The sequence below is a fragment of the Pantherophis guttatus genome, chromosome 2, assembly GCF_059756535.1.
Source record: "Pantherophis guttatus breed Tessera chromosome 2, ASM5975653v1, whole genome shotgun sequence".
Lineage (NCBI taxonomy): Eukaryota > Metazoa > Chordata > Lepidosauria > Squamata > Colubridae > Pantherophis > Pantherophis guttatus.
In genome coordinates this window covers 46,382,496-46,400,245 of record NC_142064.1, presented here as the reverse complement: position 1 = coordinate 46,400,245, position 17,750 = coordinate 46,382,496, and the positions used below count along the sequence as shown (strand labels likewise).

Sequence of the window (17,750 nt, the reverse complement as noted above, 5' to 3'; positions counted from 1 at the left end):
TTTTACTACCGTTTCTATAGAACCGGTGCGAACCGGGGCAACCCACCACTGGCCTGTACTTTGGAAATAAAATTTGTGGCATCGTCAACATGATTACTATTGTATGCATTGTTTATTGAATATAATGAAGCATTTGACAACAAAGATCAAGGTAAAAATGAAGCTGAAGCTTCAATTTTTACTATTCTCCTTTATTTATTTTTTTTAAAAAAACACAGACAATGTCACAAAATATCTAGCTAGGCCCACCTTGTTTTAGGAATGAGTTCCATTCTTTAGATGTATTAAATGGCAGCACCCTCTACTGGATGTCATTATTGCAATTTTAAGAGTATACTGAATGCCACTAAAGTAACCGAAGCACAACTGAAAAACTCAAAGGATTATCAACATCATTTAGAAAATCCCAAGATTTTCAGTATAGCAACCAGACAACAGTAATATAAAACAATCTTCATATTAAGTCTGTACACATTCAGTAGTGCAGAGAGTTGGAAAACACAGAATTCAGGAAATCTGAGGTGGGATGTTGAATTAGAGGAAATGTTGGTGTATGATCCTAACTGGGATGCTTCTTTTAAAACGAGAGAAAGTTTTGCTATGTTTAATTACTTCTCTTATCTCTTATAGTGCACCATCTTCTCTCATTATTCTTTTAAGAATTGTTAAGCTATAATGTGTTTTGATCGATTTTGATTTAAAATGATCATTGTGGCTTGCAAATCATGGATTATAATTTAGCAGGTTGAGTGAATTTGGTCAGTTATGATTTATTAATGAATTATGTTTAAAGACACCATAGCTACCTAAGTTACAGTGTATAAAAACAGAATATAGCTAAATCAGGGGTGAAATGCTCCCGGTTCGGACCGGATCGCCTGATCCAGTAGCGATGGAGGCGGGTGGTTCAGAGAACCGGTAGCAAAAATCCCTGCGCCCCCCCATACCCAGTTGAGCTGCACAATCATCAGAGGCTTTTTATTTTACTTTTTAAAGCATTTTTTCTACAACCTCTTTGGCCAAAGAAATGCTTTTAAAAGTAAAAAAAGAAAAAGCCTCTGATGATCGCGCGGCTCAGCTGGGATCCTCAGAGGCTTTTAAAAGCATTTTTTCTATAACCTCTTCAGAGGTTGTAGAAAAAATGCTTTTAAAAGCCTCTGAGGATCCCAGCTGAGTTGCCTGATTGGAGAGGCTTTTTTTCTTTTAAATGCCTCTGACGATCCAAGCTGAGTTGCCTGATTGGCAGAGGCATTTTAAAAAGCCTCTTTTTAAAAAAGTCTCTGCCGATCAGGCAACTCAGCTTGGATCGTCAGAGGCATTTAAAAGAAAAAAAAGCCTCTGCCGATCAGGCAACTCAGCTGGGATCCTCAGAGCCTTTTGAAAGCATTTGTTTACAACCTCTTCGCCGAAGAGTTTGTAGAAAAAATGGTTTTAAAAGTTTTTTAAAAATGGCCATGCCCACCCAGTCACATTACCTCCCCCCCCACCAAGCCACGCCCACAGAACCAGTATATACAAATTGTAGATTTCACCACTGAGCTAAATTACATTCTCAGTAGTTCCAGTGAGTTGGCTTCTATTTTCTAAACTCCATTCTTCGGGGATGACCAGTCTTCCCCAAATTTCTCAAGCAGTCATTAAGCATTCTAACTGAGAATTGGGGGACTTGAAATCCCAGTGTATTTACATTAAAGAAGACTTACTCAGAAAATGTACTTATATGTTGATTTTTCCCATATTGTCTGAAAAATGGTTCTATATAGTTTTGAAACTTTGGAGCAGTTTTGAAATCTTATGACTGTTCTGATGGTGGATTATATAACTGCTCTGGAAAATCTGGATAGAACTAGATGGCAGCAAACAGATAACAAAACTCTAACTCTTTGTTGCTAGCAGCTAGATTTTTACAACGTAGACCAGTGATGGCAAACCTTTTGGGCACTGAGTGCTGAAAAAGGAATGTGCGTGCTCGTCTGGGTCACAACCCAGAGGAGGAGCTGCCCAGGGCACATGCGTGCACCTGAAAATGAACTTCCGTTTCTGGCACTAGCATGCGTGCCGGCCAGTTAGTCTTCTGGGTTTCTGGCATGCATGCATCTATGACAATCAGCTCGCTGGCGCACAGGATCACACAAGAAAATGGAAGACCAGCTCTTCAAGTTTCTGGCAGTGCTGTATGCACGAAGTCCAGCTGATCATCACGCGCACATGCACGCCAGAAATCCGGCAGAGGAACGGGTGATGCCGCATATGCCAGGTGACATGGCTCCATTTGCCACTTCGGGCATGATGCCATAGGTTCGCCATGACGGGACTAGACCCAGTAGACTTATTTCAAACAATTGCAAAGATATGACAGTTTCTCCTGATAGAGAAAGAACTTCCATTGACTTATTGCTCCTGTATTTCCAGACATCTGTCCAGTACCTCTTTCTGGAGGTCAAACGACGCCGTGCCGCCGAGGCAGCAAATCCAAACTTTCCAACTACTTCTATGTTTTCTTACTGGGTCAGTTCCTCTTAGGAGCAGGTGGAACTCCTCTGTACACACTGGGCACAACTTTCATCGATGATAGTGTCCCAAAGCACAAAGCTTCAGTCTACATAGGTAGGTATAATTCATTTTGATTTCTTGAAACGCCAAATTTGCCTTGAGCATCTAGCAAGTTTGGTAATATCTTTTTGCATTTTCTCTTTGCTTATTTAACTGCTTGTAAGTTTTTTTAGTTGGTTGGGATACAGGATGTGTTTTTACAGTTGCTTACAGTAGGGCTATGTTCATCTTCAGGTATATGGAGGATGACCTTATCTCTAAGGCCTCAGTTCCCATGAAAGGGAGCTTCAGCCCTTTTCATGATCAGCACAAAGACCTGAAGGGGCCTTGTAAGTATGTTATACTGAATGCACTTAAAAGTCAGCACCCACCCACATTGGGAACTTCCCAAGCAAATGCTCATCTAAGTGTTTTGAACATTCATCCATACATACCTTCCCACTTCATACCTTTATGTGCTCAATACAGGTAGTCCTCGACTTACATCCACAATTGAGCTCCAAATTTCTGTTATTAAGTGAGACATTTGTTAAGTGAGTTTTGCCCCATTTTACGACCTTCCTTGCCACAGTTGTTAAGTGAATCACTGTAGTTGAAAAGTTAGTAACTGGGTTGTTAAGTGAATCTGGCTTCCCCATTGATTTTGCTTGTCAGAAGGCTGTAAAAGGTGATCACATGACCCCGGGGCATAGCAATGGTCATAAGTATGAACCAGTTGCCAAGCATCTGAATTTTGATCACATGAGCATGGAGATGCTGCACAGGTTGTAAGTGTGAAAAATGGTCATAAGTCACTTTAGCCAGTGCTGTTGTAACTTTGAAAAGTCACTAAATGAACTGTTGTAGGTCGAGGACTACCTGTATGCAAAGAATTAAAGCTGGCATGCTTGAGGATGCTGCTTACCCACTTCAAATCACAAGCTGAACACCTGCATTAGAATTTTGTTTTTTAGTGAGCGGGGTTGCACTTAGATCCTATTTTGGGAGCCTGGAAGAATTCCTTGCCACATTGCAATTGCTCCTTCTCATCTGTGTGAATCAGTAGATAAGAATCAGATACTGGGAAACCTTGATTTCCCTTTCGCTTGTCTAGCCACAATCAGTCTCATAATCATTTTAATCACAGAATAACAGCGTGTGAATACTACAAATGAATAACCAGCAAGAATAACAAATGTGTCAACTGTGACAACTAGACCCATCATTCATTAATGGAGACCCGTGGAGAATTCCCCATGCAGCAGAAAAAAAATCTCTGATGGTCCATTAAGGCAGTCCAGAAAAGGTGGCAAAAATTGTGAAAGAGAAGGAGGTTTCAGTCCCTTCTGAATTCTGAATTACTGCCTTCAAGTCTAAAGGAAGTTGGAAGCGTTGAAAAGATCATTCTTCTTCATTAAGAATGTTGTGCATTCTTGGAGATTCCTCTTCAGCAGTGAACTGCCTAAAGTCTTTCTGCATTTTTATCTCCTTCTGGCAAAGGGTGCACAGAATCTGAAAGAAGTTCATTATTCTAAATCATCTCTTTCCTCTGAGAAGCATTTGGCCCTTTTGGAATAAGCCTTCAGATGAGGATCAGCTGTCAACACGAGCTCATGACACAATTGGTAAATGGAAAAGCATTCCCCTGATGATTCAATAGGAATTGATGGGTAGATTAAATCTGAGATTTTTATATCCCACCTTACAACCTCCAAATATTTTTCTATTGACTACAGAATAGAGAATAATAGAGTTGGAAAATGCCTTGGAGGTCTTCTAGTCCAATTTCCTATAACAGGGTTAAGACTAGGGTAAGGTTGAACCCAATGTCTGGCATTTACCATAATTACATTTATGTGATGAAGATTCTGTGTCTTGAAAATAAGTTGCATCATTTGTCTTTATCTGTATGTTTAATGCATTTTAAATGGGATGGTATACTGGGAAGAACCATGTGGAAGCTGGGCCATCCTCCTCTCATTCTAAATAGTGTCTTGCCTATGGTAACCTACTCAGGATGCATGAACTTAACATTCTCAGTCTTATATCACCTTACACATTTATACAGTGGATATGGAATCCAACATGCATTTTTGTGCTCAATATCCAAAATACAAACTATTATCTCCCTGCAGGAATTGGATATGCCATGTCACTGCTGGGTCCTGCCATTGGCTATGTTTTAGGAGGACAATTGCTGAATGTCTATGTTGATTTCAATCGTAATATAAGGCAAGGACATTTTGTTTTTCATCTACATAATTAAGAATGTACATTTTTTCTTAATAGTAAGACATCATTTTGAAAAGCCTTATTCTAATAGTTCATACAGAAATACATATATTTTAGTTACCGATAATAATTTTAATGGGTTTGGTTGGTAGGGGTTTTTGGTTTTTTTGTTTTTTTGTGGGGGAGAGGGGGGTTGTTTTTAATAACCAAACACTGATTTATATTTGGGAAACTTGAGCAGCCATGAATAATGAGCAATTTTTAGTCAATTTGCTAGATGTAGATTTTGATTGTTTTATCTTTAGAAGAGGTCTATGTGAAGAGATATACATGAAGCCATTTATGCTGTCAAAGGCCAACCAATTTACTTCATGAAGCAGTCTGGTTGCTTGACGCTTCTTTGGGCCTCTGCTGTGGAAGAAGGATTCTCTTAGCCTTCTTTTCTCCTGTGTTGACTAAGAACCTTTCTAGGTTGGGAAAGGAAGACCTTTCACACATGTTAAGGTAGATCCAGACTGGGCAGCTTCAGGGTACACTGTAGTCAATCCCACTACTTGTGGTGAAGCTGCGCATTCTGAAAGCACTTCAGTCAGCAGTGAAAATTTCTCAGAGCGTTTTCTTGTATCTTGAGCTCTGAGGAGGAAAAAAAAGAGAAAAAGTGCTGTTCTTTTCTTTCTTTTTTTTGCTTTACCTTATAAGTATTGTGCTCATATTACTATGCAAAACTTATAAAGTGGTGCTACTTTTGAATCTTCCTTGAAGCAAAAACTCCTTCAAGCTTTCTGTAGTCTTGAACAATAATACTTGATTGAACTCATTATTACCTGAAATACTTTCCATTTAGTAAAACAGCACTAATTTCTTTTTTATACAACTGCATAAATGTGGGAAGAAGGCAGCACAGTTGTAATAAATAAACTACAATGTATGTTTTATCATATAGAATAGCTTTGCAAAAAGTATTGTTATTTAATTCATAATACCTTCGTTAAATATGTGTTCACTAAATAATATTATTCTAGTGTAGACCTCACTCCAGAAGATCCCCGCTGGGTTGGAGCATGGTGGATAGCCTTTGTGATATGCAGCTTCTCTACATGCCTTTTAGTAGCACCATTTTCATATTTCCCAAAGCATTTGCCAGGTAAATAAGTATTCTAAAATAAGTAATTAGCATAATATTAAACATATTGAGCCTTAGATAAGTTGTTGGGATTCCTAAAGTTATAGTGTAAAACAATACAGAATGAATGAATGGATTGTACTGTAATAAATATTCTGGAATTTGCAACTTTCATATAGCTCATCACAGTTTTAAATTATTCTTACTGCAGTAGTGTAATTGTATGAGGAGCATTGGGTACAAAGTAATAAGGCCTACTCTAAAGAGAGAGAGAGAGAGAGAGAGAGAGAGAGAGAGAGAGAGAGAGAGAGAGAGAGAGAAGACAATTACTAAGAGAAGCACATTGATCAGTTGGATATAGACAAATGAAATCCAAACACTTATTTCTAAGACAACATATGTATTCAATAGCAATAAAAATAAGGATATATGAGGAAAAACTTGGTAGTTTTTCAATCTTTGATAAGAAGATCCTTTTTTATATATCTTATTATTTAACCAATGTTTGAAAAAATAAATTACAAGAATCAATCTTTCAAAAAGATCCGAGAAGTCCCTTCATGATGTCCTGAGCTAAGGCAGAATTTTCCTGTGGTACAAAATCAAAGTTCTTTAAGGCAAAGCTTTGTTTCGAAATCCCCATTTCTACTTTTCAGTAGACAAAACCGGTTGAACAGGGAGAGGGAGACTCAATCCATTTTTGGATATTAGCCAATCCTACTTCATTACAGCTGGTAGGAATAATGCTATTATAACTCAATGACTTATGGCCGTGATAGCGAACCTATGGCATGTGTGCCACAGGTGGCACACGTAGCCATATCAGTGGGCACGCCAGCTTATCTCTGGTGTGCATGCGTGTGCCAGCCAGCTGATTTTTGGGCCTTCTGAGCCCACCAGAAGTAGGGAAACAAGCTGTTTCCTGCCTCTGGAGGGCCTGGGGGGGTAGGGAAGGCCCATTTTTCTTTCTCACCTGGCTCCAGATCCTCTCTATGCATCTGGGGAGGGCAAAAACAGCCTTCCCCATTCCCTTGGAGGCCTGAAACAGCCCATTTCCCAACTCCCGGTGGGACAGGAAGTGACTTTTTTTTGCTTTTCCCAGCCTCCAGAGACTCCTAGAGAGGCTTTGATTTTTACAGATTTGTGTCCAAGCAGACAGACTTATTAAAGTTACTTGACTAAACATTTAAAATTACAGCTGATTTCCACAAAATGTATGTACTTCTTGCAATTACAATTGCCTTTTGTCAAAAGTAAATTATTTCTTTTTCTAGGTACAAGCAAAATACGAGCAGAGAAGATTTCTGAAGCGCATCATAGTGGAAAACAGATGTGTGAATATACTGGGAGGAGTATTAAGGACTTTCTTATGATTCTCTGGGTAACAAAAGCCACACATTTAAATCAATATCTGTAGTTAATTTGAATCTGGCCACATTTGGGAGTCATTGTGTCAATAATATTTGCAAGGCCTCATTAACAGAATGCAACAAGGGTAATAGCATTATTCAATGTTTGAAATGGTTAGATAAGGCAGTACTTTACATTCAAAGTAATAAATGATTAAAGTCAGATTCAAACATCAATTTCAGTAGTGTAGATTTCCTCACCTGTGCTACTATCACTTATTTGAATATTGATTTTTAATTGGCAAAGAACAATAAGAGGAAGGAGAATTGTATTTGTATAAGATGCTTTGAGAAGGAAATGAACATGCTGCTCCTAAGTTGCTTCAAGTCTCATCGTGGCTTTGTATATATGTGCATATAATTCAAGCCCACGGTCATGTTTTATATGTAACTGAGATTTAGGCAAAAGTGATTGTCAATTAGAACAATGAGATCTATGATGAATTGGTGAAATTTAAATAGAGAAGATTAAGGGACAACATGACACTGACCTTCAAATGTCTGAAGACCTTTTATGGAGAAGATGGAACAGAGTTGTTTTATATGATTCTAGAAGTGAGCTCTAAAACCAATGAATGGAACTAATAGGGAAGCAGATTTGGCAAAGTGTTAAGAAGAAATGCCTAATTGCAAGCTCTGTTGTTGGACAGATTATTGATGGGTGAGGGTGGTGCAGATTGCTTCTGTTTGAAAGGCTTAAGCACAACACCCCTGCCTTTTGAGCTGATAGATGTTTGGATTTTCAACAACATATGTGTGCTATAAAAACAGCTGCCACAAAAATGTGTCCAATCACAAAATACTCATTAACTACGAAACAAACAAACAAACCTGATGAGATTGCTCCCCATTATCTGTCATCCCATAGATAAAACTCTATCAATTCAAAACCTTTATAGTTTTTTTTTTTTTTCTGGGAAGTAGTCACACTTCCAAACAAAACACTGAGGTATTGCAGTCATCCATTCTTATTTCCTAAGTATGCCTATAGAGCCAATATGAGGTTGATAAGAGCCTTGGTAGTACAGGGGTTTAAGGCACCCTGTTATTAAGCTGGTTATTAAGACCAGCTGCCTGCAATTACTGCAGGGTTCGAATCTCGCCAAGGCTCAAGGTTGACTCAGCCTTCCATCCTTTCTAAGGTAGGTAAATTGAGGACCCAGTTGTGGGGGCAATAAGCTGACTTTGTATAAATATACAAAAGGATGAAGGCTATTGCTGAGCACATTGTAAACCGCCCTGAGTCTTCGGAGAAGGGCGGCATATAAATCAAAAAAAAAAAAAGTATTGTTTGGAAATCAAAATGATGCTAGAACCTGAGAGTTTACTTGCAGATATAATTTCTTATTTTTTATTTTTTTTTAAAAAAAGATCTCAAACCAAACCAAAACATAGGCCAAAGCTTCTGACAAGCGCCAGAGGAGTTGGCATTGGGAATACAGTTGCTCTTCATTAGTGCACATTCCTAATGGGAAGATCTAGTTGGAGTGGAATAAATTACCTCAGAAAGTTGTAAGGCATTTAAATAAAGACCATCTGTTAAGGATAGTGTGTTGCAAGATTCCTGAACTGTAAATGGTGCTTTAAGCAAAAGACTGAACTAAATGCCACCCCAAGACCTCTTGCAGCTCTAAAATTCAATTATCCTGTGATTTTAAATGGATATTTGATCACTAAGACACATTATTTGAAAAAAAGATAAGTAAAAAGCATAATAAAAAGGATAAATGTATTAACCATGAATAATAACTTTTATTACCCAGTATATCTTTGCAGATTACATCAACAGCTCTAATTGCCTGTTCCAGTTTATGGCCACCTCATCAGTAGCTAATAATGTTTGTTTTCACCACTTCTTGAGGGCCGGTTAGATACTAAATTAAATGATTTTAAAATTAAGTACCAGCTAAGGGATGAGTTTGACAGTTTCATCTCATTTCCTTCCATGCCCCTGCAAGCCTTGATAGAAATCATAGCCGTTGGCTGTTTTCATCATTACAAGGATAATTGTGCCTCATGATGATTTCTTACTGCAACTGGTGCCAGTAAAAGCTTCTGTTCAAGAAAACAGGCAATGATATCTTAATCTTACTAAGTTATTACAAGGGGGTAACTCCATCTAATATCCTGGCTCAGTCCATACGCTGTGCCTAGATGAGGAAATGACCAACGTTTTTCTGTTTCATGCATGCAGTGGTGTCAAACCAGCCAAACTATATTTATAAAACATATATTTATAAAAAAGAAACCTCCGACAACTTGTTTATGGCCTGTGAACCAGATTTCTACACATTTCAATATTTGAGTTCTGAAGTAATCACCTTTTGTGATGAAACAGTTGAGACTCTACTCTAAGAGATTTGTCAAGACTGTGATAGCTCTAAGGCCCACAACTTGCTGGATTTTTAAAACCAAATAGAAAAGGAAGAAAGAAGATAAAAATATTGAACTAATGCAATTCTTTGTATAAATGTATGTGTATAAATTTGTGTGGGATTATTGTCATGGATGCTAAGAAAAACTCTGGCTAAACTGCCATGTTTCAGAAACACTGTCTTTTCTACCTCTGTTTGGCCACCCTTTGCTAATTTGTGCAAAAGCCAAGATTAGGCATTATTCATTTGTATCTTGATATCTTTATCTCTGTTCTTTAAAAGAACAGAATGTTTCTAAAGTTTATTCATAAATATATCCAAGGTAGTCATATGAAAATGGGATAAATATTAGTTCTAGAATGATTTAAATGAATTCCAAATCTCAAACCGAATTTGACTAGCTGAAACTCAGGATATAGATTCAAATAATTGGATTAATCAGCATTATAATAAGTAGACCTGGAGCCTTTCTGGCCAAATAGTCCACTAAGAACATGTTTTTCTTCTTAATGTGCTCTTGTTTTTCATTGAAGAGATGGAGAAGGGAATAAACTTTTCTAACAGTTTTAAAATGATAGATTGAATAGCAAAACTGATGTTATAATGAAAATTTATTCTGAAAAAATAAATCAATTTCTTTGTGGAATAATCTAAACAGGCACTATGTATCAGGGGTGAAATGCTCCCGGTTCGGACCGGATCGCCTGATCCGGTAGCGATGGCAGCACGTGGTTCGGAGAACCAGTAGCAAAAATCCCTGCGCCCCCCCCCCCACCATGCCCAGCTGAGCCACACAATCATCAGAGGCTTTTTTTTTTTTACTTATAAAAGCATTTTTTCTACAACCTCTTCTGACGAAAAAATGCTTTTAAAAGTAAAAAAAAAGCCTCAGCTGGGATAGTCAGAGGCTTTTCAAAGCATTTTTTTCTGCAACCTCTTGGCCAAAGAGGTGGTAAAAAAAATGCTTTGAAAAGTCTCTGATGATCCCAGTTGAGTTGCCTGATCAGCAGAGAGGTATTTTTTAAAAAGCCTCTCTCACAATCCCAGGCAGAGGCTTTTCAAAACATTAGAAAAAATGCTTTGAAAAATAAAAAAATAAAAAAAGTTGGCCACACCCATCCAATCACATTACCCCACCACCACCAAACCACGCCCATAGAACCGGTAGTAGCAAATTTTACATTTCACCCCTGCTATATATGTAACGTAACATTGATTTAAGAACTTAACTAAACTTCCGTTTCTAGATGCTGCTGAGGAATCCCGTATTGATGTATCTTGTAATAGCAGCTGCATTAGAAGCTTTAATCGCTACTGGTTTTGCAACTTTCTTACCCAAATTTATAGAAAATCAGTTTGGATTTACATCTAGCTATTCAGCTACTTTAGGAGGTAATGTATTTGATTCATTCTACACAAACACCCTTTTAATTTTGTTAATGATGGGATTTAATACTTGGAAAAAAAGAAAACTAAACAATGGAAAGACAGACTAGGGTTTTAAGAGTTTTACTAGAAAATATCCTATTGAATTCTGTGAATTTTATATCTGGTAATTTTTTTTCTTTGATAAATTCAGAATAATTTGGGAATCCAAGCAATATTTAATGTTCTTCAGGTTATTTATCCCTTGAGGGGCACTGATTCGGGTGTGTGTGTCTATGACAATTCACGGCCAATTCACCATGGCCAACTCGCTGCAAGAGAAGAGTTACACTAATATCAAAGAAATAGTGGAATAGAATCATTGAAGAAAGGATGCAAAAAGAGGGACAGAATGAAATGTGAATAGCAAAAAATTAAAATATTTTTTTTATTTATTTTAAATAATTAAATAGAATTGTTAAATTGTCCACCAGCAAGTTGTGCTTCAGCGAGTTGACCATGGCAAGCTAGCCATGGTGAATTGGTGGCAATGAGTTAGTTATGGCAAGTTGTCCCATTCCGGACTCAGGGTAGGGAGTGTAGGAAGCCTGGATCCTCAGTTGATAAAATGTTTCAAGTAGGTCCTAACAATTTCAGAATTGGTTTTTGCTTTATGGTTATAACAGGATTTTCCTAATTAGTTTAAATATTTATTTCCAAGCTTGCCTTTCCATTTATGGTAATCAAATTGAGAAAAAGATGCAGTTTCTAAAAAAAAAAAGTGTCAGAAACTGTTCAGCAGATCGTCCCCATAAAACTCAAATCTATATATGAGGCAGCAGATAGAAAGGTAATGTCTCTTAGCATGCAATATATTGTATATTGTGGCTTCTACTTGGATTGGTTTCCCACAAAGAAAGAAATCTCACTTAAAATGGATACTTATAATTTGAGAATCTACCACTTCATTGGGAAGAAGAGTTGGTGCTCCATGCAGGCAGTCAGATTCTTTCTGGCTCTTGAACCTTCCTGATTGTGATGCCTGTTTGAAAGATGGCTCCAGGGAATGGAGGGGCCTTAGGTGACATTGCAGGAAGAACCATTTGTCTTTCTTTCTGGTGTAATAGTCAAAGTCACATTGTTTGAGACCCTTGATTAATAATTGGTTTACTGGGATGCCATCTTGAATGGAAAGTAAGGAGCCTGGAACTGCCTCCAGCTGCTCTTTCCACCTGCTTTCTTGTACTTAAAATCAGGAACATGCTACTGAGTAAGAGAACATGCCAGTCATGGAAGAAATACAGATGTGATCACAGAGGACCAGAGTTGTACAATCTTGGGCATTTTATGTCTGAAAGCTGATTTACACATGTGTAATCCCGTGACACAACCAGTTAAGTGAACTGGCATCATTATATGAAGTGAAGGGGATGGGCGTCACATACTGTAACAACCAGTTTGCTCAGAATTGAAAATGTGAGAGCGCACTCATGCAATCTTCTGTGCATGTGTATGAAAAATGTGACCTTCCACGCATGTGTGCGGCATCAAAAAACCAACGATTATACAGGACATGATAGTGCCAGGGTGGCTGGGTAGGCCCAGCCACTGTCGTAACTATTGGTTTAACCAAACTGGTTCGAACCGGTAGCAGCCCACCACTGAGTGTGTCATATAAATCTTGAAATTGGGGTAATTGACTCAGTCATATAGATATGCTAAGCTTGTTTGTGTGACACAGCGATATAAGTAACTGTAGTAACTGCAGGAAAATGTATTTTTTCCACAGATTAGCATTCCAAACCTATTTCTGTTTTAGTCATAATTCATAAAAAATAAAACATGCAAAGAAGAGAAAAGTAAAAGAATGACTGTTTACTATAACGATAATATAACTGTGTTTAGTTATCTTTTTAGTAGTGAATTTAGTAGTATTGTTTTATTTTAAGTGAAATTATTACTTTGATAACTGTTTTCCTTTATTTTCTTTTTAGGACTTGTCTTAATCCCAGGAGCAGCAATTGGCCAAATCATAAGTGGTACCTTAATTTCCAAGCTGCAAATGAATTGCAAAACTATAATCAAGTTTATTATTGCTACTTGTGTGCTGGCGCTGCTATTAAACATGGTGTTTGCATTTGCTAAATGTGGGAATGAACCATTTGCTGGTGTTTCTGAAACATATAATGGGCAAGTATATGATTAAAAGTATATGTTAAAATATTTAAGGGCCACAAGATGGTGAATTAAATCAAATCTTCAGAATTCATTTTATGTTTTATATTTTTATACATCTCAGAGATAACATAAGATAAACATAAAATCAAAATTGTTCATACTGATGTTGATGAAAACAGTATTATATTTTATGTGATGGATATATTTCCATCACATTGTCTTTATGAGAAAAGTGGTATCATGCAAAGCATAGAAAACAAATAAGAAAAAGTAGAAGACATAAGACAAATAAAACAACTACAACTATTCATTATACATCATCAGAGCTTATTGTTTTTGTGAATCAATTCAGTTTTCATTCACATGCTTGTTTTGTAAATTAGTCCACATTCATTCTCCCAATGACACTGCAGGTAGTGCTCAGTTAACAATCCCTCCTTCAGCATCCATTCAAAGCTGAACAGGTGGGAGTTAAAAGCTGTCCCAATACCAGTAGTCCAAAATCGAGCCCAAAATTTTATGTTGCTAAGCAAAACATTTGTTAAGTGAATTTTGCTCCATTTCACGACCTTTCTTGCCACAGATGTTAAATTGAATCACTGCCATTGTTAACTTAGTAACATGGTTGCTAAGTGAATCTGGCTTCCCCATTGACTTGCTTGTCTGAAGATTAGAAAAGGTAATCATTGGGACACTGCAACCCTCATAAATAATAGCCAGTTGCCAAGCATCTGAGTTTTGGCAATGTTGAAATGGTCGTAAGTATGAAAAATTGTCCCAAGTCACTTTTTTCAGTGCTGTCGTAACTTTGAATGGTCACTAAATGAACTGTTGTAATCCAAGGACTACCTATATACCCACAGTCATGTGATCACAATCTGGGCACTTGGCAACTGATTTGTACTTATGACAGTTGCAGTGATCATATGATCACCATTTGTGACCTTCCCTGCTGGCTTTCCTATTGGAAAAGGAAGGGTTGCAAGTGCTCAGGTATGTCTCCCACATCCACACACTCTCCCTGAATCTTGCTGCACTCAATCCGAACTTTCCCAGCCATACGTCCACCTTCACACACTCTCCTCCACCCAGCAGCAGCCACTCCAATCGCCACTATGTTCATGCCATGCCTCCCCTGCCACCCACATACTCTTACCCCCCTCTTGCGAGCGTTCCTGTGCTCATTTTGGCCTCTCTGGCTATTTGCAGTTTCTTATATACCGTCTCCCACCCAGCAGCAGTTATCCCAAGCCCTGCCTCACTCGTGCCACACCTTCCCAGCCACCAATTCATCCTCTTGCCCCCATCTTGCAGCAGCCACCAGCTGCTTGCTGGCCTGCTTTGCTAACTGCCTGAGACTTGCAACTTCCTGGTGGCTTCTCCACTGAGTTTGCTTGTTGGAAGCCAGTAGGAAATTGTGAGAGATGCTCACTTAATGATTCATGATCCTCACTTAACAATGACAAGATGGACTGTAGGTATTGTCATTGTTAAGTAGTGTGGTCATGTGACATTATGTTTTATGACCACATTGCTTATCAATAAAAATTCCAGTCTCAATTGCCATCATAAGTCAAGGGCTACCTAGAAATTATCTCCATGAACTTCAGTAGTCTCCCATTTCTTTATGAAATGAAGAATATAATTTTTTAAAAAATCCTCGCATGCACATTGCAGTGACTTTAGAAATATTTAGCTCCAATTGTTCATTGTTATTAATGAATGACAATACGCTATTATGGAAAGTGTTTTCATTTCATCTATATATTATTTCTCTGTTTCAGGACAGGTACATTATTAAACTTAACAGCACCCTGCAATGCCCATTGTAGATGTTTGCGTTCAGACTTTTTGCCCATCTGTGGTGCAGATGAAGTCCAGTATTTTTCTCCATGTTATGCAGGATGTACTGCTGTTGTTCCTCAGAAGCATGGAACAAAGGTAAGGCCACTTTATGTTATGAAAGAGGATGCTCACTCTACATCAAATCTAAATTCCCAATGTTAAAAATGATTTAGCCATGTTCCTTGTTTAAATGTATCAATCAGAATAGAGCTGGAAGGGACTTTGGTATAGGAGAACCTATACCGTTTCAAACAAGTGACTGTCCAGTCTCTTCTTTAAAACCTCCAGTGATGAAGCACCCACAACTTCTGGTAGGAAGCTGTCCACTGGTTAATTGTCCTCACTTTTAGGAAGTTTCTCCTTAATTCCAGGTTGTTTCTCTCCTTGATTAGTTCCCATCCTTTGTTTCTTGTCTTGCCTTCTGGTGCTTTGAAAAATAAACCAAATTGTTATCATTATCAAAACAGTATCATTAGCAAACCATTGATGTTTGAGCAAGTCAGTAGCTAAGTTGGACTACATGGGAAAATAAAGCAGACAAGAAATCCAGACAGTAACAAGGGGGCATAGGCAGGGGTGAAATGCTCCCAGTTCGGACCGGCTCGGGCGAGTAGGTAGCGATGGCGGCGGGCAGTTCAGAAAACCGGTAGCAAAAATCCCTGCCCCCGCCCCCCATGCTCAGCTGAGCCGCACGATCATCAGAGGCTTTTTTTCTTTTAAATGTCTCTGACGAGCCAAGCTCTGATGAGCCAAGCTCTGACGATCCCAGCTGAGTTGCCTGCTGATCAGGCAACTCAGCTTGGATCGTCAGAGCCATTTGAAGGAAAAAAAAGTTTTTTTCTTTTAAATGGCTCTGATGATCCAAGCTCTGACGATCCCAGCTGAGTTGCCTGCCAATCAGGCAACTCAGCTGGGATCGTCAGAGCCATTTAAAAGAAAAAAAGTTTTTTCTTTTAAATGGCTCTGACAATCCAAGCTCTGACGATCCCAGCTGAGTTGCCTGATCGGCAGAGGGTTTTTAAAAAACCCTCTGACGATCAGGCAACTCAGCTGGGATCGTCAGAGCCTTTTGAAAGCATTTTTTACATGGTTTTACATGTAAAAATGGTTTTAAAAGTAAAAATAAAATTGGCCATGCCCACCCAGTCACATTACCCCCACCACCAAGCCATGCCCACAGAACCGGTAGTAAAAATTTTTAGATTTCACCACTGGGCATAGGTAGACAAATGAAATATCTATCTTCAGTGATGGCATGACTAGCTAGACTAAACAATGAATAAGAGCAATTATATTAGGAGCTGCAACATTTTATTTCAGTTTAGCAGAGAATAATATGTGACTCAGTGTTGAACTATTGGCTTCTTGATCTAAATTTGGTTGTTTTCCTGTAGCTTGGTAACCAAACATCTGCAACCAAGCTCAGAAAATACCAGGAATTTAATGTATTCTTAATATTCTCTGTTGACGTAATTGCAAAGTGGACAACAGAAGAACAGCTATTTGGATTTTAAAGAAAAGATCCACATACAGAAATGGATATCATACCTAGAATTTAGATGTGGCGCAATTTGTTTATTTAAGGGCCACTGAACTGGCTGAACATATATTTTGATATGAAGGTAGATCCATGATCACCAAATGTTCCACAATTACTTTTAGAAATAGAACTCTCTTGCTACAAGAACAATTTATATTTTACAACTGGCTGAATAGTTAGTTATTCAATCTTGCTATATGTTGTCTGTGTATATCTGTAACACTTTGAAATCGATTTATTTTGCTGTTGAATGAATTTTCAATTAATTTTGGACAAATTAGTTACTTATTTTATTTATCTGTATTTTTGAATGCACTATTTATAGCACTACAGCAATTGTTCCTGTGTTGGGAATCCCATATTTGAAATTGAGAATACCTTCCATGGGGCCACTTCTGGAAAATGTAAATCTAAGTGCACAGTCCTGCCTTGGTTCCTTAGCTTCTTCTTTTTTGCAGTTGTTTTTACTTTTATGGCAGTTACACCAACAACTGTGGCCATTCTCAGGTAGTTATAATGCTGCTTTTATCTTTTTTAAATTTTGTAAAATGCAATACAGTATAGGAATTCTTTTTTTAAAAAAACAAAACATAAACTTGTTTCTTCCACCATCCCTTTGCAAACACACCAAACTATTTATACAGTGAAGAAATTATTTCCATAATATGCAAACGAGAAAACCTGAGTCTGATTCCAGGTACTAGGGCATTCTGGGAAATTAAATTGACAACCCAGTGCTGAAGAAAGTGTTCAAGAATGCAAAGATCAGCAGTAGATCCCCCACAAAAGTACTGGGATGTCCAGCTGTTTGAAATATTGAGCTGAATATATTCAAACAGAATACTAATTTCTAACTACAGCTAAGAATTAAAATGTAACCAAAAAGAATAATAAAATAACAAGAGTTGGAAGGGACCTTGGAGGTCTCCTAGCCCCACCTCCTGCTCAAGCAGGAATTTCTATACCATTTCAGACAAATGGTTGTCGGTCCTCTTCTTAAACACTTCCAGCGTTGGAGAGCACCCACAACTTTTAGAGGCAAGTCATTACACTGATTAACTGTTCTAACCATCAGGATAATAGTCTTGCATAATGTCTCTATGGTGATATTTCCCCTGAAGATGGTTTTTCTTTTAATCTATTGAGATGGA

At 38.0% G+C, this 17,750-nt stretch overlaps 1 protein-coding gene and 1 long non-coding RNA gene across 4 annotated transcripts in view; one reads left to right on the top strand and one right to left on the bottom strand.

Moving 5' to 3' along the window:
• LOC117679096 (solute carrier organic anion transporter family member 4C1) overlaps positions 1–17,750 on the top strand; it is a 38,889-nt gene that overhangs the window by 16,081 nt on the left and 5,058 nt on the right. For all 3 annotated transcript variants that reach the window (XM_034440747.3, XM_087885920.1, XM_034440745.3), the window contains 8 exons: positions 2,413–2,607; positions 4,668–4,764; positions 5,787–5,908; positions 7,162–7,268; positions 10,919–11,063; positions 13,031–13,226; positions 14,999–15,155; positions 16,925–17,106. In XM_034440747.3, coding sequence (XP_034296638.3) covers positions 2,413–2,607; positions 4,668–4,764; positions 5,787–5,908; positions 7,162–7,268; positions 10,919–11,063; positions 13,031–13,226; positions 14,999–15,155; positions 16,925–17,106 — 1,201 coding nt within the window. The remainder of the gene's footprint in view (positions 1–2,412; positions 2,608–4,667; positions 4,765–5,786; positions 5,909–7,161; positions 7,269–10,918; positions 11,064–13,030; positions 13,227–14,998; positions 15,156–16,924; positions 17,107–17,750) is intronic.
• Positions 13,302–17,750, bottom strand: part of LOC117679097 (uncharacterized) — a 110,141-nt gene continuing 105,692 nt past the window's right edge. Inside the window, exon 5 of the long non-coding RNA XR_004595271.3 lies at positions 13,302–15,486. This is a non-coding gene — a long non-coding RNA (uncharacterized LOC117679097). The remainder of the gene's footprint in view (positions 15,487–17,750) is intronic.